Source organism: Dromaius novaehollandiae, chromosome 9 (assembly GCF_036370855.1).
Source record: "Dromaius novaehollandiae isolate bDroNov1 chromosome 9, bDroNov1.hap1, whole genome shotgun sequence".
NCBI classification, from domain to species: Eukaryota; Metazoa; Chordata; class Aves; order Casuariiformes; family Dromaiidae; genus Dromaius; species Dromaius novaehollandiae.
The window spans coordinates 10664335-10686908 of record NC_088106.1 but is presented as its reverse complement, the minus strand read 5'-3'; the positions used below and the strand labels follow the sequence as shown (position 1 = coordinate 10686908).

The 22574-nt window shown below is 55.8% G+C and overlaps 1 protein-coding gene and 1 long non-coding RNA gene across 3 annotated transcripts in view; both read right to left on the bottom strand.

Annotated features, from left to right (window-relative positions):
- Nucleotides 1-467: 467 nt before the first annotated feature.
- LOC112980169 (uncharacterized) overlaps nucleotides 468-22574 on the bottom strand; it is a 296130-nt gene continuing 274023 nt past the window's right edge. For both annotated transcript variants that reach the window (XR_010390460.1, XR_010390461.1), the window contains one exon: nucleotides 468-964. This is a non-coding gene — a long non-coding RNA (uncharacterized LOC112980169). The remainder of the gene's footprint in view (nucleotides 965-22574) is intronic.
- SOX2 (SRY-box transcription factor 2) lies at nucleotides 19954-22330 on the bottom strand. The gene has a single exon (XM_026094840.2). The coding sequence runs from the start codon at nucleotides 21916-21918 to the stop codon at nucleotides 20971-20973; it is 948 nt and encodes a 315-aa protein (XP_025950625.1). The 5' UTR covers nucleotides 21919-22330; the 3' UTR covers nucleotides 19954-20970.

Genomic DNA, 22574 nt, shown 5'->3' with positions numbered 1-22574 from the left:
AAACAACGTGCGACGGGTTTAACAAGTAGCATTTCTGCTATCTGCCTGTGATCACAACTGACACCCTTTACTATGAAAGAATATTTGTTTTTCGTTCGGTATCTATCTCCAAATTATTACCACTTCATATCAAATTCAGAGCAAGCTGAGAAAAGGCTCAGTGAAGAATTCTAGGCTGTCTCCAGCTTTTTCCCTTTTAAAAAGCAGCTGCTTGATGAAAACATTTAGTATGTGGCAATACATCGCTTTGGTCTCTTAGGCAGAGACTGTGTAACCCATTTAATGTACCATGAAATATTATTTAACAAGAGCAAAAAAAAGCGGGGAGGGGGGGAAGGAAAGTTGTCAGACATTGTTACTGTTGTTTTTTTCAGGCACTTGGAACACTAATCATTTCACACTTCAAATTTACCAGGTAAGCAAGGTCTTGTGACGATGGCTGAAAATGCTGGAAATACATCAGGGGCTCAGAGTGCACTAAGCAAACACGAACACGAAGCGCAACCTTTATTTCTAAAGCAATAAAGGAAAAAAAATGTTGCTTCTTAATTTCAGAGCAATCACGTTTTAGATATGAAACTTTTCTGCAAATTTTCCTCTTGCCTCTGCGCTTGAAATAGGATCTCACCAAAGGGAGCAAGGAACAGCACACTAGGCGAGAGCTGCAAAAATCCTGCTGAAGGGCTTCTGCTGGCAGCCTGTCAATCAGACTCGTAGCTTGTTATGAACTACTCATTTCTGGAGTACAGCTAAACAGAGGTTTAATGATGGAAAGTGTAAAGTCATTTTGTCTCACGCATGGTTTTGAAGCATCTTCCGTTGTTTGAAGAGTTAAATATGAATATTCAGACCGCTGCTGAGCCGCGGCTCTGCGCTCCGGCTGGGCTCCTCCACCGGCAGCGCCGCGCGGGCGGAAGGGCGAGGGCTGCTGAGTTTTCTCTAACGTTAGGATATCCCTCAGATCCTACGGGCGAAAAATAAAGCAAGAGATTTGTGTGTGAAAAGCAACAAGCACAAACCCAATCTTTTGTCCCAGTTGTATTTTACATTTCTACTAGAAGGGGGGAAAAAAAGGCAAACCAACAGACCTAACGTTAAAAAAAGTGAACACAGGCATTGCAAAGGACTCTTTCGCCTTCCAAACCCCATTCAATCCCTTTGAAATGTTATGTGCCTCAGCGACAAACAGACAGATAGATACAGGATAATATTATTTAGCAATTTGGAATTAATCATGAGAACAATTTAAATTAAAAACATTTAAATATTCTTCTCCTAGTACTGGGGATTTGTCAGAGAAAGGCTAGGTCTCTCATTAAGAGATGATTTTCTTTCATTTGTGTTTTTATTATGTCTATATAAGATGGTTTTATGGGGGTTTTTTTGCAGGAAATAACGTGAGTCGAAACAACCAAACGACTGACTAACGGGCTGGCGGGAAGAGGACAAGTGCTTGTTCGGTTTTATTTTATTCTTCCCATTCTCTCTGAGCAGGGCCGCGCACACAGGCGTGCGCCTTTCAGCGGGACGGCATGATGTATGAAGTCATGCTCGGGGCTCGCCAGGTTGTTGACTCAGACCGGAGCCGCGGTGCCAGCTCATTCCCCGGGGACAGACGCTGACTGTCCTTCCCGCAGCCCCGTGAAAGCCCCGGGGCCGGCGGGGCGCTGGGCGGGAAATGAGGTCCTCTCCGGTCCGCGGGGATGACCGGAGCTACAGAAAGCTCTCGGCAAACCCGGCATCTCCTGAGTCACCCGCTTGGAGGCACAGGGAGCTCCTCAGCTCCCAGCGACACCCGGGCCACCAGCACAGGCCAGCACGAGGGCGAGACGAAGGCCGCGATCTCACGTGGCCAAGGGAAAGCGAGGGCACTGCCATCACCCGCATCCTCCCCGTGGCCCCAGGCCCAGCCTCTGCCCTCAGCACCCTCCGGGGGGGATCTGGCGAGAACCGGAGGATTTGGGGGATTTTGCATGATGCTTTCCTGACTGTATCACAACCAGGCATTTCTCTCGGCCTGTGGCTTGGGCACCTTTTGTGTGGCTTCCTCTCTTCTAGGAATTTCACGTATAAACCACTGGAAAGCAGGAAATCTTGCAGACCTAGCGGGAAGCTGTACGGTCCGGCTGCCTCTTGGCACAGGCGGCTGCAGAGCACAGAGCACCTTGCCTTATAGGCAGTGCAGCAACCCAAACATCTGGACCTGAAACGGGAGAACTCAGCCCCCTATTTAAGAGGTCTCTGAGCTGGCAAATAAGCCCCTGGAAAGAGGTTAGAAACTCGTGCTGTGTTTGTGGGACGGACTCCCCGGTGCTGTATATGTGACACTTGCAGTCTGAATCCCCTCAATGCGATTGAAACAATAATATTTAGACCAGTTGGGGCTGAGATTATTGCTCTAATAAATTGGTTTTTTTATTATTTCATTGTGGCAAATAAGCCCCCGATTGATTTTTCTCCTAACCAGCACAGAGAACACCTTCCACCATAATTAAATCCTGCGTAACTGGGCGCTGTGTGTTCACTCGTCTCTCCGCTCGCACTGGTAGGACACACAGTGCATCAGACGCTATACTGTACGCCATAGGCACCCTGCCAGCCCGGAGACCGGCTACGCCAGCTCGCCTTTAGTGTGCTTACAAATGGGTATAGCCGGAGCACGCATGGGGCAGCGCGCACCGCTCGGGAGGCGCAGGAAAGTTGTCAGGGGAGGAAGATGGGCAGAGAGGGGGTCTTTCCTCTCTCCCTTCGAGGAAGGTGGGACCCCCGCTGCGCCCCGGGCCCTGGCGGGGGGGCTCCAGCCGCCGCAGCAGGCCGGTGCGCTCCGCGCTGGGGGCGGCCGACGCGACTCTTTAGTCCGGGGCAATGCGCGTCCGCGCTGACGGGCGGGCAGTGCTGAAGAGTCCATCTCCATCATACAAATCCCCCGCGCTCGCCTCCCCGCCAGCGGCTCGAGCCAGCTCTTTAATTTAATACCTGGGATTTGGCCGGGGCAGAAAGCGCGAGGCTCGCGCGGCGGCCTTGGGGGGGGTTGGGGGGGGTTGGGGGGGGTCCCCCGGGAGTGAGCCCGTCTCGCTGGGCCCCTCTCCCGGCGCTGAAAACTGCTGGGGGCCTTGGAGGGTCCTCGACCCCCCGCTCCGCCGCCCCCGACGCCCGAGCGCAGCGCAGCGCAGCGCCCGCAGCCGCGGCACCGGCAGCGACCCGCGGGGGGGGGGGGGGCTGGAGAGGGGGCTGGGCTGGGCTGGGGAGGGGGATGGGAATGGGATGGGGATGGGGATGCAGGTTGGGATGGGGATGGCGGGGCGACCCCGGAGCGGGGAGCAGCTCTGCCCCCCGCGAGCTCCGCGCTGCTCTCGCCTCTCGCTCGGAGCGGGCGGCGCTTTGGCGGGGGGGGGAGTGTCAGGCCGGATCCTACACATTCTATACGTTAATGCTCTTTTCTCTCTGGCTGCCCAGCTCCGGCTGCGGGGAAGCAGGCCAGCGCATAATTACCCCTCACTGCAACCCTCGGAGCTGGCCTAATCCGAAAGCTCAAGTGCCCGTAAGTAAAACTTCAGGAAAAGTTATTGAAGCTGACAAACACGGGGCGACAAATAATCAATAACAGCCCAGCGCGACGCCCCGCAGCGCCCGCGGGCCCCGGCAGCGCGGAGGCACCTCGGCGGGGCGGGGGCGGCCCCCCCCCCCCCCCCCCCCACGGGCGGCGGCCGGAGCGGCCCCTCGGGGCCAGGAAAACGCCCCCCCCTGCCCCGCAGCCGTACAATCTGCCTGGAAAAAAATACACAAAACACCCAGCGACCAAACGCGCTGCCCCTCGTTAACAGCGAGGCCCTGCACGTTCAACGCCTCCGTCCCCGAAGCTTCAGCGAAGGACGCCGGGCACGATAAATCCGTGCTGTCGTTTGTCTCCCTCTCTGTCTCTCCGAATTAAGTTCTGATCTATCAGTTTAAACACTGGCCAGAAAGTTGATTCACTTTCCGTTAGGATTTCGGGTTAAACCGGGGGCTGCCGCGGTGGCTTTAAGCTTTTGAGCCGCGTAAATGAACTGCAGTGTCACATAATCGATAGGAAAAACTCAGCTGTCACGGATCCGAAAGCAGCCGCCCGCCGCAGCGGTAACGCGATGTGGCATTTCCAAGTTTGGGAACGTGCTGTCTGCGCGGCCGGCGCGGCGAGGGGGCGATGCCGCGGGGAGGGCGCGATGCCGCGGGGAGGGGCGCGATGCCGCGGGGAGGGGCGCTGCCGGGGCGCGGGGCCGCGGGGCGCAGAGCGGGCACCGGGCACCGGCTGCTCCGCAAGAAACGCGCCGGTGCGCTGCGGGCATCGCTGCCCCGGCCCTTGCGCGCCTGCCCGCGCAGACCTGCGCACCCGCCGCCCACCCGGAACACAGCTCGCACGGCGCCTTCCCACGCGGCCGGGCGGGAGGCGCGCAGCTCCGCGTGAGGAAGCGCTCTCGGATGCGCGATAAACCTCCCTGCGGTCAGACGGCAGCGTCTGATCGTATCTTTGTGGGTTTGTGCCCGCCACAAAGGGACCTGCAGGCTGAACCAAGAAACAGGATTTCAGGTCGTTGGATTTGACATAAGGAAACTGTTGCGTTTGTAATACTGTAACACTCTAAAGGGGGGAAACGAAACCTCTGTAGCTGAGACAAGGAGTGCGCTTAAGTACCGCTACGTTTCAATCCCCGTTTGGATATAATTTAAGTCTCTTCTGGCTTCCAGTAATATACTCTCCCACCTTGAGGCGACCCAAAAGGGGGGATTTAATGAGGCCGAGTTTATACACTTATATAATTTAGAGGTTTCGCTGTGGCTGCAAAATGACAATTGGTACATGTGTAGTGCAAAAGAGCTGAAATCCCATCCAGGGACCAAGTTGCTTATTTCTGAAGGAGCTGTCATTTCCAGCAGGGGGGACACAATGAGAAGGCCAGGAGTGATGGAGCTCTGATCTCCACCAAGGAGAGATAACCACCTGATTAAAATAGGCCTCTTGTTCCCTCGTTACTCGATCGTCGTGTGAACTTACCTTATTTACAATTATAGGCAACGGCTGAGTCGCCCAGGTTGCAATACACCTATAGCTTTGGTTTTGCCCCTCTCTTTGTTATCAAGAGCATCTCCTGGACGGGTTTCTGGACCACTCGCAACATGGGAGCAGCAGAGCTGCTATGGGGACACAGGTGACCTGCACGTCCAGAGCCCGAGGACGGCACGTCCTGTCGCACCGCTGGGAAGGGAGCGGGCGGCCAGGCTCGGCCGAAGCCACCGGGCAGAACCAGCCCGTTTAAACCCCCGGGTATTTACAGTACCCAAACACCAGAAAGCAATGCACCCTTCCCTTTTATGCAACACTATTTCGTGCTCCCCGTCCAGGACCAGCTCCTTTCCCAGGTACACCCAGGCACGGCACTGCTCGAGGATATCCGCCCTCCGGCTCAGCCCGGAGCCAGGGCGTGCAGCGAATAAAGCGGACACCGATGTACATCGCCGCCGAGATTTAATGCACTTTGTTCTCCATTTTAATATTAAATGGCACAGTGTTTGCCAGATTATTATCCCGCTATTGCTTGTGCATTTGTCTCTTATGTCTAGTGTCTGTCATTACACAAAGCAGTTTGAAGAGCTAATTTCAAAAGACAGAAAGTCTACACTTACTATAAAAGTCATTAAATTAGCATGACAAGCATAAAGTTCCTAGGTTATAATTTGGTTATAGATCTGAAATCTTCCCTGCTCGCTCTCTCCACTTGGGGATGAAGGCTGCAGCGAGGCGCTGACACGGAGGCAGGACAGTTGGGCTGTTGGCACGATGGAGAAATGGGGAAGAGATCCGGCCCCATCGCCCCCTTCCTGCCAGCTCGGGGGGGGACAAGAAATTATCTCTGATTTCCCCCCACGCCTCGCCATAGGGCTGATCAGGCGGCCGTCCACCACCACAGGTGGGAACAAAAAATAAATACATCCCGACGAATTTCTCATCGATTAAAGTGTTGCTTGACTGGCAGGACGTGCTCTTTCCTTTTGGACCCCACTAAACGGTAAGATGGGGAGATGGGTGATACAGCAGCCATTGGCTGTGGGTGCTAAAGCCGCCACACATCGCATTGATTTTAATCGCTTCTTCATTTTGGGAGAGAGCTCCTCCTCACCACGGTCACCTCCAAAAAGCGGACGGGGCACTCACACACACCCCTCGCAGAAGAGGCTGCTGCCCTGCGAGTTATTTAGGCTTAAATCCCGCCGTCACCTTTCCAGCGAGGTGCAGTCCGGCCACCCCGTTTGCTTGCTTCCAGCGAGGCGCGCAGCAAACAGTGGCAGCCTCCCATTTACCTTCTCTTCCTTAACCGTTTTAATTATCATCACTGACCTGTTGGGCATACCTAGGGTATCGATGTCCTTTTTACATCGCTGCCTTCCCTTTCTCCGCATGTTTCTGCTATTTAACACTTGCTACCTTTGCCATTAGAGTCCTAGAGTGACCCCCATGGGTACAGCGGGAAGAAAGACCCTCTGCATTCCGCCACTGCCTCCTTCCCCGAGCGAGAGCAAAGGGACCATTCAGGCACATGGACCACACTGAAGCATTAATTAGGCTGATGAAATCCATAGAAATGTATGGATTCAGCATAATCGAGTTTCTTCTGCTGACTATAGTTAAGGAATACGTGAGCAGCTGGGAGAATAGAAAGTACTGTTAGGGTGAAGTCATGCATGTAATTGAGTATATTTAACATAACCATTTTAATGATCGGTGATTAAAAGTGCATCTACTTAAATTGTATACCTCTGCAATTTGTCCATATCAACTTTAGAGCGCACACAAAGAAAAGGTCGTCATATAAATTTATAAACAAGATCCCTTCCCGGCTACACAGCGCTCGAGCTGGAGTGATAACTCGGCAGCCGTGAGGGGGGAAAGGCCTTTCGCTAGCAAACAGCTACGCCTGTGTGATATTAATTAATCACTGTTTTGGCCCCTTTTCTCTCCTATGCAGTCACAGTATTAGAAGTGCATAATAAGTGAGTTTTCTTTTCATCCGTAATTATTTTTAACAATCAAACCACTCGGGAAAAAAATCCCTGGGTTTCTTCCACATATTAAAGTAGTATCTTTTCCCCCGCTTGACAATATTGTGTGTGTGTGTGCGTGTGCGTGTGCATTTATTTAAAAAGAATATTCCTCTGCAAAAATGCCGCCGGACACCTAAGCAAGGAAATGACACGGGTATAAACTTCTCCCGCGGCGCAACCGCTGCGTCCAGGGAGCCGAGGGGAAAGCCTGGGAATGCGGGCGAGAGATCCCCGAAGGACGGGAAATCAGCAGCCGAAATCCGCTCGTGGGGACCGCGTCCCCCAGGGCCCACGCGGGGGGAGCGCAGCGTCCCTCTCGCCTGCCCAACCCGCCCCCCCGGCTGCAGCGGATAAAGAGCGGCATTGTGGAGCCCCTGCACACCCGCCCCGCGCCCTCCCCCGCGCACAGATCCGCGGCCGCTTTGCCCGGGAGGAGCGCGGACCCCCCTGCCCCGGGCTGCCGTGGGAACGGCCGCTGGCCCCAGGCACCGTGCGCGCTCAGGGGCGGACGGGGGCGCGGGCAGCCGCGGAGGCAGCGCGGCCGCCGCCCCTGCGCAGCGCCGCGGGCCGGAGCGGCCGGATGCGCTGAACGGGGGGGGAGCGAGGGGGAAGGTTCACTTAAGTTTGTGGCGGAAAACTTCAGCCTTAGTGTCTGCCCTCTCCGAGGATCGCCGTGAGGTGAAATCCATTTGGGGACATTCCTCCAAAGCCGGCCCTCGGGGTCCCCGGCCGGCGGGAGGCTCCGCGCCCGCGGAGCTATTCCGTGCAGGAGAATTTGCAGCCTTGAAAGCATATTTTTCTCCTAGCTATGGTGGCACTTAAATGATAATGCAGGCAATGAAACTGGGGAGATTTATATCTTTTGGAAAGTAGGACGAGCCAGATGGTAATAGCGTCATTAACAAACAAACTTAGGATCTGCAAGTGAAGCTTGAAATTGGGAAAGAGATCTGGAGAACAAAAGGAGCTGCTGTTGAGGGGGGAAAAAAGAGTCCCTCTTCTGCCGGCCAAATCTAAGAGCACATTCTGGAGGGGCTGCTCCTGCCCGGCACTAGATAATAAACGGCGGCTTTTTCCTCCCCTGTTGTGACTGAGAAAGGACAGAGAAAACTTTTGCAATAGGCAAATGTGGCATTTATTTATGTGTAACCCTTTGTAGTCTCAAGTGTCCCAAATGGGCCTTTAATTCAAATCCCTAGTTTGATACGGAGGGATTGATTCTCCCAAGTCCAGTTTACGGAAACAAAGCGCCGCTTGTGGAAGTGGAAGGGCCAAAAGTTCAGTAATTATTTTTTTGAATTAATAGTATCGAATAAATATTAAAGGTTAAACGTTATTGGCGGGGAGAGCAGAAACAGCTGCAGGATTTATCGCGTCCTGCCTCCCTGCAGGCGCCCGGGCCGCGCCGCGAGGCCCCGCAGCCAGCGCGGCCGCCGGACGGCTCCGCGGGGCTCCGGGCGGCTCCGCGGGGCTCCGCGGGGCTCCGCGGCTCCCGGGCCGGCGGCCGCGGCAGGGCCCTGGGCGCCGGGCAGGAGAAGCAGGCGGCAGCCGCGCGGCCCGGCCCGGCCGCGGGGCCCGCTCGCACGGTGCCCGCGGGATTTACGCGCCGCGGAGCCCGCGGACCCGCCAGCTCCAGGCGGCGAGGTGGGGTGTCCGCCGCCTAAGTCTTAAGCAGTAGGATGCCGAAGGCCACGTAAATGTTTGGAGGCCTTTAGAAGGTCCCCGCGAGCACCTTCCTCCCGGAGTAAAGTTGGTGGCCATTAAATGATTAATGATTTAAAAGATGCCTGTTAACAGCCCCAAGTTGAGAGACGCGGACCTACGCTCTAAAGCGAAATCTAACGTGATTTTTTTCAAATGTGCTGGAGATCTTTAAAAGCCCCGAGGACTTACCCTTAAGGCATTATTCAAAGAAAAAAAACTGAGACTGGCGGTTCGTCACAGGCAATTGTAAAGGGTTTCAAAGGACCGATCAAACGAGTTGGAGAGTAATCTACATTAAAGTCCGGATGGCAGTGTTACAACATGCACCTGCAGGGTATTTGCTATCCGTGCCCCTTACAGAGCTACAAATCACCATTAAAGAAAGCTGCTTAAGCTTCCTCCGCGCTGCTAGAAAGACTTACTCGGGCTACTTCACTTTGATATTTATACATCTTGTTATTGATAAGTGCGGGGCTTCTCAGAGCGCCCCCCCCCCTTCCCGAAGCGGCCCCGGGCACCCTGCGCGGCCCCCCCCCCCCCCGCGCACCTCCGGGCGGCTGCGCTGCGCCAGCGCGGGCCGCGGCGACACGCGTGGCCGTGGGGCCGCGGCGGGGGCGTCGCTGCGCCCGGTCCCCCCGCGGCCCGCGGCCCGGCTGCGCGGCAGGCGCTGCCCCGGGCAGCGGGGCCCCCGCGGCGGGAGGCGCCGGCAGGGAAATGAGCTCGTTACGGCGAGGGAGGGGCGGCGAGGGCGGCCCCCGCCCCCGGCCCGGCCCGGCAGCCCCCGGCCGGCTGCGGGGCTCGGGGGGCCGCTCGCTCCCGTGTATGTTTGGGGAGGGGGGGCACCGCCGGGTGCAGCCACCCCCGCGCAGAGCCTGCGGAAGGGGCGCGCTGTTAACTCCTGGCACGCCGCGGAGCACCGGCACCGGCCCGGGGCACCGGCGGCGAGCCCGGCCCTGCCCGCAGTCCCGCTTCTCCCCTGCAATCCCGCTCTTCCCTGCAATCCCGCTCTTCCCTGCAATCCCGCTTTTCCCCGCAATCCCGCTTTTCCCCCGCAATCCCGCTTTTCCCCCGCAATCCCTGTCCCCGCTGCCCCCAGCGGCGCTCCCCCTGCTCGGGGATTGTCCAGGGAGAAAAGTAAAGTTGCAAAACAAACAAACAAACAAACAGGGCAGGGAAAGCACGGCCGAAACAAAAAACTCGAGACTTCCCACGCACACCGGGAGAAAAAGCCGCAAAGGCCAGCAGTGAAAGGATGAGCCGCTTCCCACGGCCGCAGGCAGGGTTTGCAGCGTGGTGCGGGGAGTCTGGATTCCCGTTTGGGGGAATTTCGGTGATCAGGTCTGTGGCTTTTTAACACTTTCCCCGAGTGGGTTGGTGCACCAGGAAAAAAAAAAAAAGAAGAAAAAGCCGCCGGTCTGAGGCTGGTGCCCCTCATCTTGGCGACCCGGCGGCCCCCGGGCAGGGTCCCGGGCAGGGTCCCCAGGCCCAGCGCCCGGCCACCCCGCCCCGCCCCGCCCGGGGCCCGGACAGCGGCGGGCAGGGAGCAGAAAGGGGCTTCGCCGCGCTGCGCCCAGGAGGGGATTCAGCCGCCGTTATCCCGACCGCTTGTTTATGCCAAAACCGAAAACAAAAGCAAGGGAAAATATCCCGTCTTTGGTGTCCCTGCCTCATCCCTCGACACCCGCGGAGGCGATCCGCTGCGCGCAAGGCTGGTACCGGCCCCCGCCCCCGCCCGAGCCCGGCGCGCATCAAAGCGCGCATTGTTCGCCGCCGCCCCGAGCCCCCGGGACGCGGCGGCGCAGCCGCGCTGCTGCCAGCTCCGCTCGGCCGAAGTTTTCCAGAGCGGCTCTTTCCAGCGGGGCTGCCCCGAGGGGCCGCGGGGGACCCGGCTCCGCCACCCCGGCGGGCTGCGCCCGAAAGGCAGCGTCGAGCGCCGGGGAAAAACCCGCGCAGCAGCGGGGCGCTGCGCGCAGAGCCGCGCTGGGGGTTGCGCCCCCCCCCAGGGAGCCGCGCAGCGTCTCCCGCGGAGCCCCCGGGGGCACCGGGCCGGGGGGGTGCGGGAGTCCCCGGGCAGCGCGCAGGGGGCGGCCGGGGGGGGCGGGGGGGCTCAGGGCGCTTCCCTGCCCCACAACTTGCGCTCGCCTCCAAACTGCTCGCAAAAGCGCCCTGCGCCCACCTGCGCGGCTGGCAGCAGGGTGGCGAGGAGCAGCCACGGGGACCCCCCCCGCCCCGGGCCTGCCCCCCCCAGCCGCGGCCCGTCGGGGGCGGCGGCGGCCGGAGGGCGCGGGGGGAGCGCGCCCCGGGCCGGGCGCTAATGCGGTGTGCACGCTTGAGGCGGCCATCTGAGGGCTGTGTAGCAACGAGGGGAAAGGGGTGTATTTGCTCCTGGAAGATTTAGGTTGTTGCTAGGATGTGGGAACAAAAAATCTTCAATAAGTCGGGGCGGGGGGAGGCCGGGGCAGGGGGGAGGAGGGGGGGTTACAAGGTTTGTCACAGGGAAAAGTGCAGACATCTGCTGGAACTTCCATATCTAAGCTGTTCATTTACAGGAGCCAACTTCTGAAATCTCCACAATTAGATCTGCATTGTTCTTTCCCAACAACACTGCCTAGAAAGAAAAGGTCTTCTCTGTCGGGGCCAATCCAACGAAGCGTTTGACGTTATTAAATAATAAAGCGATTGTGATTTACATTGTTGTTCAGAAAAAGGGCCAATTATCCACTGTTATGTTGCCATAAAGATCATATTAACTCGAATTAGTAATCAAACAATATGCTAGCGTTAAAAGTATAGAGAGGACAACGCGACTGGTCTTGTCGCATCCTCACTTTTCCTTGTAAAACCAGAAGCATAAATACACTTGAAAGCGGCGCACAAACTTCGTCCTTAACGGGAAAAAAAGTACGAGAGGTGCAAGCATTTGTGATTAATGGTCTCCCGTGTTGATTGTTTTCAATTAGTTCAAAGCCACCCAAATCTCATATTGATTTTCTGTTTACAAATCAATTCATTCTCCTAAGTAATATCACGAGAAATATTGCACCGTGCTTTGTGAACCAGGGCGGTTTTTTTTTTTTTTTTGCCGCTGTTAGATTGCTTTTAGGGCTGGGATTTGGGAGGGCTTTTTTTGTTGTTGTCGCGTTTTTCGGAGCAATGTTTTTAAAAGACGTTTGAGTCCAATCCAGAGCCGAGCCCAAACGCCACCGAAAACGCAAACCCAGGCGCATCCTCGCGCTCGAGCAAATTTGCTCCGCCGCAATCAAATGATTATTTTTTTATTAAAGCAGTTATTAGGTTTATAACTCGTTCGCCACTTAAATTTGTGCAACCAAGCAAGGCGATCTAAATAGGCTGGAGCTGCCCCTTGGGTGCGGCATGTGAGCGGCGGATTAAGCGCGGCGCGGGGCTGCGCGGCGGCCGGGCCGGGCCGGGCCGGGCCGGGATGGGGGGGGGGGGGGGGCTCCGCGGCGGCGGCGCTTTGCGCCTCCCCGTCGCAGGCGGCATGTGACACCCGGCCCGCGACGCGGCGCGACGGCTCCCCAAAGCGAAGCCACCGACTTCGCCTTCCTTTTTTTTTGCCTCTCGCCGCAGCTGGGCGAAGGCGGGCGCTGGGGCAGCTCCCACTTGTTGGCGATGGACGAGGCGCCGGCAGGTGATGCCCCGGCAAGCGGCAGGGACCCGCCAAAACTGCCCCTAAAACGAAGTGCAACCGATCCGTGCTTTTTAATATACACCTATCAGTATTGTCCCTTGCACCGAGACGAGGTCCGACCTTTCGTGCTCGGGATGACCAGATCTGACCCCTGAAAACGTGTCCCAGACACTCACTGGAATCTGGTTATTATTTCTAATGTCATTTATGGCGAACGCGTTTTGTTATCAGCTGGGGGGGGGGAGTTTACTCGGAGCTCAGGTAATAGCTGGTTAGCTGTCAGCTTCTCCCATTTAGCAGCATTCAGGCAAAGCACGGCTTTGCCAAAGCGTTGCAGAAGCTGATGCTATTTGTTACCGCGATTAGAAAAAAAAAAAAAAAAAAAGGAACTTTCACAGTAACATGGGTTTTTTATAGGCAAACACAGAGCAATTTTCCCCAGCGCAATGCCTCGGTAAGTACATCCCAAAGGCTTTAATCCGCTTCTGGCGGGATAGGTGCGGGAGCAGGCGGCGGCGCCGGGCTGCGGCGGGGAGCTGCGGCCACCCCGTCCCGGCGGCTGCTCCGCGGCAGGACGCGCCGCGGCCGCGCAGCCAGCCCTCGCCCCGCGCATAATTCCCCGCAAAACTTGAGTAACCAAGTGCAACCGTCCAGCTGCCTCCAAGCACGTCGCCGGGGGGGGGGGGGAAGAAAAAATGACGGAAATAAGCCAAGAAAAACCAATCTGTGCCGAATTAATACGAGTGCAAAGTTTTTATCCGTGTGTAAGGATAATATATTAAGCCAAAAAGGAGACAGGTTATCTCTAAACAGGATTAATATGCGTTCGTGTATAGGATTAGACCATCTCATCCATTTAAAAACAGTGTTCCCCCTCCTCCCCGCACCATTTTATTATATATACTTAAAAAAAATCTTTCCCCATTAGGAGCACTTGGAAAATGCATTTTATTAACCGAGTTTTTTTTTTTTTTTTCAATCAAATGCAACTGATGTCTCTGAATGAGCTGCCTTGTAAGGAAACGGGCCATTTTTTAAAACCTGTGATCAAAACAGACCTGTCTTCAGAGAGAGCACAGCAGATTTAAATGTTGGTCAAAAGGAGTCACAACTGTTCATTAAAAGCAAACCCTAACTAGTGCTAATGTATAGCCATTTTGTGCGCTCAGGACTGTGGAAAGAGGCGAAAAAAGTCTGAGAGTGTGAGCTGATGCCGTGCTGGCTGGCAGTGTGTGGTCTATTGTAGGGAATGTGCTTTTTCCACTGAACAGAGAGCCCCCCTCTTTTATTCCCCAGCTCTACTGCACCTGCACTGGATCAGGGAGCTACTGCCATTCACCACATCAACAGAGAAGACATCTCTGACAGCACTCAATTCATTACATTTCTTCCTGCTTTTCAAACCAACACACAAAAAAAAAAGAGTATTGCCAATCAGTGCCGGGGGGGGGGGGCAGGGAAGAAATCTTACAATACTTTATATTCGCGACTCATTTTGGATTTCATTAGTCCGAAAACTCACTTCTCAGCCAGTTACAACTTTTTCTCTTTCTTTTTCTTTTTTCTTTTCTTTTCTTTTTTTCTGTTTTTTTCTTTTCTTTTTCCTTTTCTTTCTCCTTTCTCCCTCCAGGCACTGCTGGAAGCAGGCGCTGTGCGAGTGCCCTGTCCCCCTGGCAGCCCCCCCCCCGCAACGAGGGGGAAGCTTCGCGCCCGGGCCTCCCGGAGCCGCCGCCGCGCAGGGAGAGCGGCCAGCCGCGGCCCTCCCCGGGGGAAGCGCTGCGAGTTGCTCCTGATTCAGGGCAGCAGAGCAGCCCGCTCTCAGGAGAGGGGGCGACAGGAGCGGCCAAAGGGAGGAAAGTGTTGCTGAGCATCTCGGGCCGTTTTGTCCCAGGGTGTTACCCCGGTCCCCGTCGCAGGGGAGCTGAGCGGGCTGTGAAGTGCTCAGTGCCGCGGCAGCCACCAAAGGCAGCGGACGCACGAACGTAACCCGGGCAGAAAGTTGGTACGAGCCAAACTCTTCTAAGGGGGCTCCAGGGAATGTAGGGTTAGTTTGGTTTCTTTTAAAAAAACCGTTTTTCAGAAGCATTTGCAAGCAAAAGAAACCTAGCCGAGGGTTTTAGATTCAGGTATTTGATCTCGCCGGACCCAGACATCTAATTAGAGTGGCCTCCGCGATTGCGGTGCTGCTAATTCCCATTGTTCCCCTTGCAAATCTCCTGGCCTCCACCACTGCCTTACTCTCGTTTTCAAAATCCCCCCCCCCCCCCAAAAAAAAATGTTTTCTCTTTAGATTTTAAATCGAAAAAAATGCTTTCCCCTCTTCAATCCATTTTCCTCTACCACGAGCAAAAGCAAACACTCCTGGGAATTTTTTTCTCAGACACTGGCGAAGAATCACACCCCCTCAGTGGGATCTCAGCAGAAATGAAGCCCGAGGAGCTCTTGCCTACCTGAAAAGTAGGAGGAAATCCAACTGTCTGGTTTCGAGTGTAATGTGTGTATCGATAAGGAAGACGCTGCCGTCTCAGAAACGGCACCGAATTAATCTATGGGTTTCTGTACATCAAGAGCGGTTCGGATGTGTGCTTTGGAGACACTGATGCCTGGGACAGGGAAGTCGCAGCGCCTGTGCGCAGCCCGGGGAGGCCGCCGAGAGCAAACGGCGGCGAGGCCAGCTCCGCTCGCGGGGACGCCAGATTGCTTTTTAAGCTAAAACTAATAATTTCATAACTGATTCACATTCAATCTGGCGCCGCTGACGTCACGGCGCATTAGCATACGAGGAGGGGATGAAGCCGGTGTGGCTGGAGTCGATAAGGTGCCTCCTGAGGAATTCGCCGCTTGTTTTAATACATTAATTATTTCTCTGTCTTCCGCGAGTTTTGCAATTTGTGAGAGCTTAAAGGCACCATCGTTTCGGGAAACGCCGACAGGACACGTCTCAGCTCTCCTTACGCGGCCGCGGCGCCCGCAAGAGCCGCGCAGGAGCCGCCGCAGCCCCGTTGCTCGCCCGCGGTGCCCTCCGCGCCGCGCAGCCCCCGCGGCCGCGGCGGAGGGCAGCGAGGCTTATTCCGAATTGATTCCGAATTGATTCCGAATTGATTCCGAATTGATTTCGATTTAACCCACGCCGGTCCTGACCCCGCGCATCCTTCCTCGCCTGCGGGAGCCCCGCTCGCCCGGCCGGGCCTCGGCAGGATGCGGCCCGCAGCGGCGGCAGGGCGGCGGGGGGGCTGTGCACCCGGGGGGCTCCCCCCCCCCCGGCGCCCCCCAGCAGCCCCCCCGCGGGGCAGAGGCCTGCTGCTCCCCGCGCCCGCTGCGACCCCGCGCCGGGAAACGCGACTTTCTGCCCCAAAGCGCCGGCGGGCCGGGTCCCCCGGGGGCGCCGACACCGGGGGGCCGGGGGGGCGAGCGGGGCCGCCCGGCCGGGCTCTGCGCAAGCCAAGCAGATGGAAAACCTGCAAGGAAAAGCGCAGAAGGAGCAAGCACGCTGTGCAGGGAGCCCGCCCGCCGCTGCCCGCCCGCAGCCCCAGCTGCCGCGGGGAAACTCCGCTGCCGACTTGCGCGTCCCAGCGCGGGCCCGGCCGCCGCTCCGCGCCCACCCCGCACGCAGGGAGCGCTGCCGGCTCGGCCCCTCCGCGGAGGCCTTAACCGGGCTGGGTCTGCCGGCCTGGGAAGCCGCTGCCGGGAAGAAGCCTGCCCGGGCAGCAGAGGTCCGGGGCGCTCTCTCCGTGAGCCTCCGAAATTGGAGTGAAAAATCACAGCTCTTTTCGGCGCGCCCCCTCCCCCCGCATGCACAGGCGCACACACACACACACACACACACACACACACACACACACACACACACACTCACACACACACGGCTCCAACCCCAGCAAATCTGCTGCGTGCTCCGAAAGCGCAGCTTAAAAACCATCGCTCCGAGGTTGCCCGGTGCTGGTGAGGCGGTTGTTGCTGCTGCTGCTGCTGCTGCTGCTTCCTGCGCCTTGGCCCCTCTCGGCTCCGCGCACCTGCCGCCCAGCGCGGCCCGGCGCCGGCATTCCCGGGAGAGGCGGCCCCAGGCCCCGGCGCCCCCCGCCCGCGGCCCCGCCGGACCTGCAACGCCGAGAACGGCAATTGTCATCACTATTATTATTTTTAAGCTTGCAAGCGAAAAAGCCCCCCGCACTCACTTCAGCGCTGCACATCCTTGCTCAGCGGACTCGATTCCTCAAAAGCCAAACAGTACCAAACTTCTCGAAATTCCCCGTGCCATCCTCAGAAAATCTGGGTTTAATTACCAAAACTAAAAAAAAAAAAAAAGCGGTGGTGCTAACTAGCAGGCGATCAAACCGCAATCAAACTTCAATCTCTGAGCAGTTAGCTATAAACTGTCAGCAATTGAAAAGTAAACCTGGTGCACACAAAGGCTCTGTTTAATTTTCTTGTTGTAATGGCTCTAAATGAGGACCCCATCACTATGCAGTTAAGCGGTGTTGCTTGTCCCCCTGAGGCGCTGATCAGTTCTTTTTAATGTGAGAAAACTGGCAGCTCGAAGCCCGTCAATGGAGCTCCCACAACAAAAGTCCTGAAAAGCTGAATGAATTGGGTTTGTAATTACTGCTTCCCTCTCCCCCCTTGCAGCTTATCTCTTATTCATTCAACATATATTATTGTCACCTAATCGCACACTCCCAACATTTTTTTTTTTAGTATCTACTACTGCGGACATGTTTGTTGTAGAAATTAAACAAAATAACCCTCCTTTCCCTCGCCCCCCCCACCAACAAAACTGTGCAGACGACAGTGTCGGGCGAGGCTGGCTGGCGAAAACGCCGCGACCGCGGTGTCAGCACCTCGCACACATCCTCGCAAAGCCCGTACGCCCCAACGCACGCTTCGGGTTTTAATATTTGAGTTAGATGAGGCTTTAAATAAGTGAAGTGTATCTAATCACGCCTATCAGTAATGGGCCTCCTGCCTTCAGTGGGACCTGCATTATATACTACTTAAACCGCTCGGCTATCGAGCGCCCGGCGACGGCAGCTACCCGCGCCCGCGGCGCGCAGGAGGAACCAGCACCGCGGGACGAAGCCCCGCCGCGGTGACCAGCCGCAGCCCTCGGCGTCCGGCAGCAGCACTAGCTATCGCCAGGGATACACCGCGTTTTCCGCGCAGAAATGCGCGGCCCCGGGGCGGCCGCTCGCCGCCTGCGAGCTGCGCGGGAGAGCGCGGCCCTCCGCGGGTCCCCGCCGCCAGCAGCCGTCGCTCGCAGAAAGAAGCACAGCTATTACAACCGCATCTACTAACAGTCTAAATAATTAATTGAACCATTGCTCTTTGACCCTTGGAAAGTCCAGTAGGGACCCGTTTGTAGTAATAATACCCCCGAATGAGCCCTTGTCAAATATTCATTTAGTGGTTAATGTGAGCGATTTCCCCCTGGGACGGTCTGTAATACCAGCTTCCCAGCTTTGGCAAGAAACCCTGCTAATCTACCTCGCCAGTTCCGCAAAATATTTTAACACCCCAGTCCTTAAAAAGCCGTAAAAAAAATCACAGGGGAAACTCTAATCTCATCCCGGGGTTCATTTCGGCCCTGGAGGAGGTTAGTGAAACGTGGCACTGACCCTCTCGGGCCGAGCATCACCCCCGCTTTGGCGCACACGGCAGCTCCCAAGCGAGGGGACACACAGAGAACCCAAAAGCTCTTCAATAACCAAAAAAATCACGGGCACCAGCTCCGCTACCCATCCCAGCTGCCATAAACGACAGCCCAGGGTAATGGCTTAGGTGTAAATGGGATTATTTAATGTGTTCAGTCTCAAATTAGCGGTGGACTATGGCCTTCGTCCAAGTAGCACTTTAAAAATAAAATCATTCAGCTGTACACGTAAAATGCTCTGGGTTATCCTCTCTAAATAGATAAATATATAAATAGATACATGGATGGATGGATGGGTGGATGTAAGGAATCCGTCCAAGGGAGATCAAGTTTCAACAACATGTATTTTACATCATAGTCCGCAATCTAAGCTTAAGCAAATTGCCAATATAAAAAGTTGCTGGATTCACGAAGCCTGAATACGTGGCTTAGTGCCTTTTGTTTAATTGTGCTACCTCGCCTTCCCGACGAGAATTGTAAAAGCACCAACATTTCCAGCTACCCCCCTCGAATATTGTAGTTAGCACTTCAAAAAGGGCCCGGGTTTTATTGCTGTTAATTGGCTAAGATTCGCTTTAAAAAATGGGATCGCAATATCGATTGGGCTTTTATTCCAAGTTCTCTCTTTTTTTTTTTTTTTTTTTTCCAGCCAGGCAAGTGGGAGCGGGGATGTGTGCTCGTTACCACGTGAATAATCCCTAGATGCATTACAAACGCTGCACGGCTCTGAAAAAAAAAAAGTATTACTCTTTGCATTAATGAAAAAAAAAGGGAGAAAATGTCGGGAATCTGCGGTAAGTGCAGTGCTGCCCGAGTCCCGCGACGGCGCAGAAATGAAAGGGACAAAGGGAGCTAAACTACATAAACAGACAGTGAGCAAAACTCCACATCTCCTCGTCTGGCAATTGCAGTTTTCATCTGGACACCAGGCACCGAGCCTGGAGGCCAGGACTGAGCCTAGGAAACGGCACCCGCGAGTAAAAGCCGCGACCGGTCGGGCAACTTTTCCTTTTTTTGGGCGATTTTTTCACCTTCTTCCTCCCCGAGCGAAAGTGCAATCCCGTTACCGAAACAAAAATCCTGGGAAGAGAAGCGGAGCGACCCCCGCCGCCGCTGTGCGCAGCCCGCTGCGGGCCCCGCTCGCGCAAGCCCTCCGCGCCGCTCCGCGCACCGCACCGCACCGCACCGCGGGCCGCGGCTGCCTCCGCGCTGCCCAGGCCGCGCTCTCCTCGCCCCGCCAGCGCTCGCCTCTCCCCGCGCTCCCCCAAAAGCCCCGGCCCTGCCGGCGGGCGGCCTCCGCGGGCGCGGATGGGCCTCCGCTGCTGCCGGTGCGAGGGGACGAGGAGAGGCTCCCGGGCGGCCGCGCAGCTCGCTCCGCGCTCCCCTGGGGCTGCGACCGGCCGCCGGGACCGCCCGGGCCGCGGCTGCACCGCGGGGGCGAGCCGAGAACCGGGGCTCAAGAAAAAGCCGCCATAAAGCGCGAAAGCCTCCGACGTGCGGTTTTTTTCTCTCTTTTAATTTCGTCCCGTTTTGGCTCGCTCGCTGCTCCGCGGCGGCTCCGCGCAGCCCCGCGGCCCGGCCGGGCCCCGCCGAGGCAACAAGTGGCCGCAGACGGCGAGGCCGCGGCGCCCCGCGGGCCCCTGCGCGGGCAGGGGCGCAGGAACCGGCCGGCGCACTCACCTCCAGCTAGCTCCTACCCCCTGCACCTCAACCACGGCTATACAACCACATGCATGTGTTCTATACATCGCTGCGTTATTTACGGTACTCGGTCGCTCGCAATGATCCCGCCTTCTACTGCAGGAAGGACTAAAAAAACAAAAAACAAAAAAATCTTGCGTTACCAAAAATAAATCCAAGACTCAAGCGTAACTTCAGTGTCCATATGTCAAAAATTTATTTATCTCAAACTGTGCATAATGGAGTAAAAACTTAACTTGAATATGTACCTGTTATAAGGATGGTATTAGTTCAAATATATACATGGACTGTCGGCAGACTGATTTCAAATAATACAGAGCCGAATCTTTAAAATACAACTACGGAAAATGAGGAAAAAAAACTTAAAATATCATCACAATAAATTTACAGAAATATTACAAACCATAAGAAAATATTTCAAACACAGTAATTTCAGGTTGGTATTTTTCCTTTTTTTTTTTTTCTTTTTCTTTTCTCTGAACAGGATGAAGTCTGGAAACAAAAAGTTATTATAAATTAACAAACGGCGTGTGAACCTGCATGGCAATTTTTGCTTTTTAACAAGAAGTAAAAAAAAAAAAATTTAGTACAATCTAAGCGTTTGCCCTTTCGCAGCAAACCAAGCCCACGGTTCGCGAGTGCTCGTCCTACCTTTTTGCCTTTTGTACAATTTCTAAAACAATTTAAATGTCCGAATGCCGTAAAATAATTTCCTCTCCTCTTGCAGCTGCTCTAAACCCAGCTGCCGAAGTCACAGCGCTCCAAGTAGACTCTATTTGTAAAAAATAATTGGCAAATTCCCGAGTTTTCTTCCCTCTCTGTATCGCCACTGGACATTCTGATTGCCATGTTTCTTTTGATAAATACTGTACAAAAGTTGCCTGCAAATATTAAAACATTCTCCTCTTCGCTCTTTGAGTCTAGCTCTAAATATTATTGGTAAAGACTTTTGCAAACTCCCTGCAAAGTTCCTACCGCTCCCACTAGAACTTTTTAAAAGTTTTGCGTAGTTGCTTCCCCTCCAAGATCTATACAAGTTCCTCGTCGGTTTTATCCCCCCCCCCTCCCCGCCCCCAGTTTTCTCTGTACAAAAATAGTCCGAAAAAAAAAAAAGTCCAGAATTTCTAATAAAAGTTTCTGTGTGTGTGTTTCGCCCGGGTCGCCTCGCCCCCTCCCCCGGCCCCGGGTCTTACATATGCGACAGAGGCAGGGTGCCGTTAATGGCTGTGCCGGGGACAGGTGCGCTCTGGTAGTGCTGCGACATGTGCAGTCTGCTCGGGGCAGCCGGCTCCGGCACCTCCGCGCCCGGGAGGTACATGCTGATCATGTCCCGCAGGTCCCCCGCTTGGCACGGGGCCCTCGAGTGCGACGACGAGGTGACCACGGGGGGGCTGGAGCTCGACTCCGTCTTGACCACCGAGCCCATGGAGCCCAGGGCCATGCCCGGGGTGCCCTGCTGCGAGTAGGACATGCTGTAGGTGGGCGAGCCGTTCATGTAGGTCTGCGAGCTGGTCATGGAGTTGTACTGCAGGGCGCTCACGTCGTAGCGGTGCATGGGCTGCATCTGCGCCGCGTTGTGCGCGTTCAAGCCCGGGTGCTGCGGGTAGCCGAGCTGCTCTTGCATCATCCCATAGCCCCCGTTGGTCCAGCCGTTCATGTGCGCGTAGCTGTCCATCCGCTGGTTCACCCCCGCTCCCAAGGTGGCCCCAACCCCTACCCCGGTCGTCATGGTGTTGGTGCCCGGCGCCAGCAAGCCCCCCGGCAACGTGTACTTATCCTTCTTCATGAGGGTCTTGGTTTTCCTCCGGGGTCGGTATTTATAATCCGGGTGCTCCTTCATGTGCAGAGCTCGGAGCCGCTTGGCTTCGTCGATGAAGGGTCTCTTCTCCGCCTCGGATAAAAGTTTCCACTCGGCCCCGAGGCGCTTGCTGATCTCCGAGTTGTGCATCTTGGGGTTCTCCTGGGCCATCTTGCGCCGCTGCCCGCGGGACCACACCATGAACGCGTTCATGGGCCGCTTGACCCGGTCCGGGCTGTTCTTCTGGTTGTTGGCGGCCGAGTTGGAGTTGCCTGTGCCTCCCCCCGAAGTTTGCTGGGGGGCGGGAGGTTTCAGCTCGGTTTCCATCATGTTGTACATTCAAACTACTTTTGCCTGGAACCAGCCGTGAGCCGAGAAGCGAGGAGCGGCGGCAGCAGAGTCCCAAGCCGGACTTTTTTTTTTTTTTTTCCTAGGGAGGGGTAGGAAAGGGGGGAGGGGGACTCCCCAAAACCACACTTGGATCAAGATCAGAATCTTCCTCTTCGCTGATGGATTAATAATGCTAATAACTGCTATTATTACAGCCGGAGCCTTGGTTTTAAAAAACTTCTTCTTCCTCCTTTTTCCCTTTTCTCTCTCTGCCTCCCTCTCTCTCCCTCTCTCTCTCTCTCTCTCTCTCCACCTCGGTCTTAAAGAGCCAGCAAACTACTTTACCCCCTTTTGCAAACACACACACTCTCTCTCTCTGCCTTGACAACTCCTGATACTTTTTTGAACAAGTTAATAGACAACCATCCATGTGATGGGGGCTTGTCAGGCAATAAATGCGCTCGCCGCGGCCAATCAGCGCGCGGCGGCTCCGCCACTGAGCACAAGCCTCGGCCCCGGTTTTGCATGAAACGGGGCGGGCGCTCGGCGCCGCCGGCCGGCGGGGGGGGGCGGCCGGGGGCGGCCCGGGCAGCCGCCGGGAAGCCTTTGTATCCCCCCGCGCAGCAACAGGTCACACACGCCTTTTGGAGGAAGTGGGTAAACAG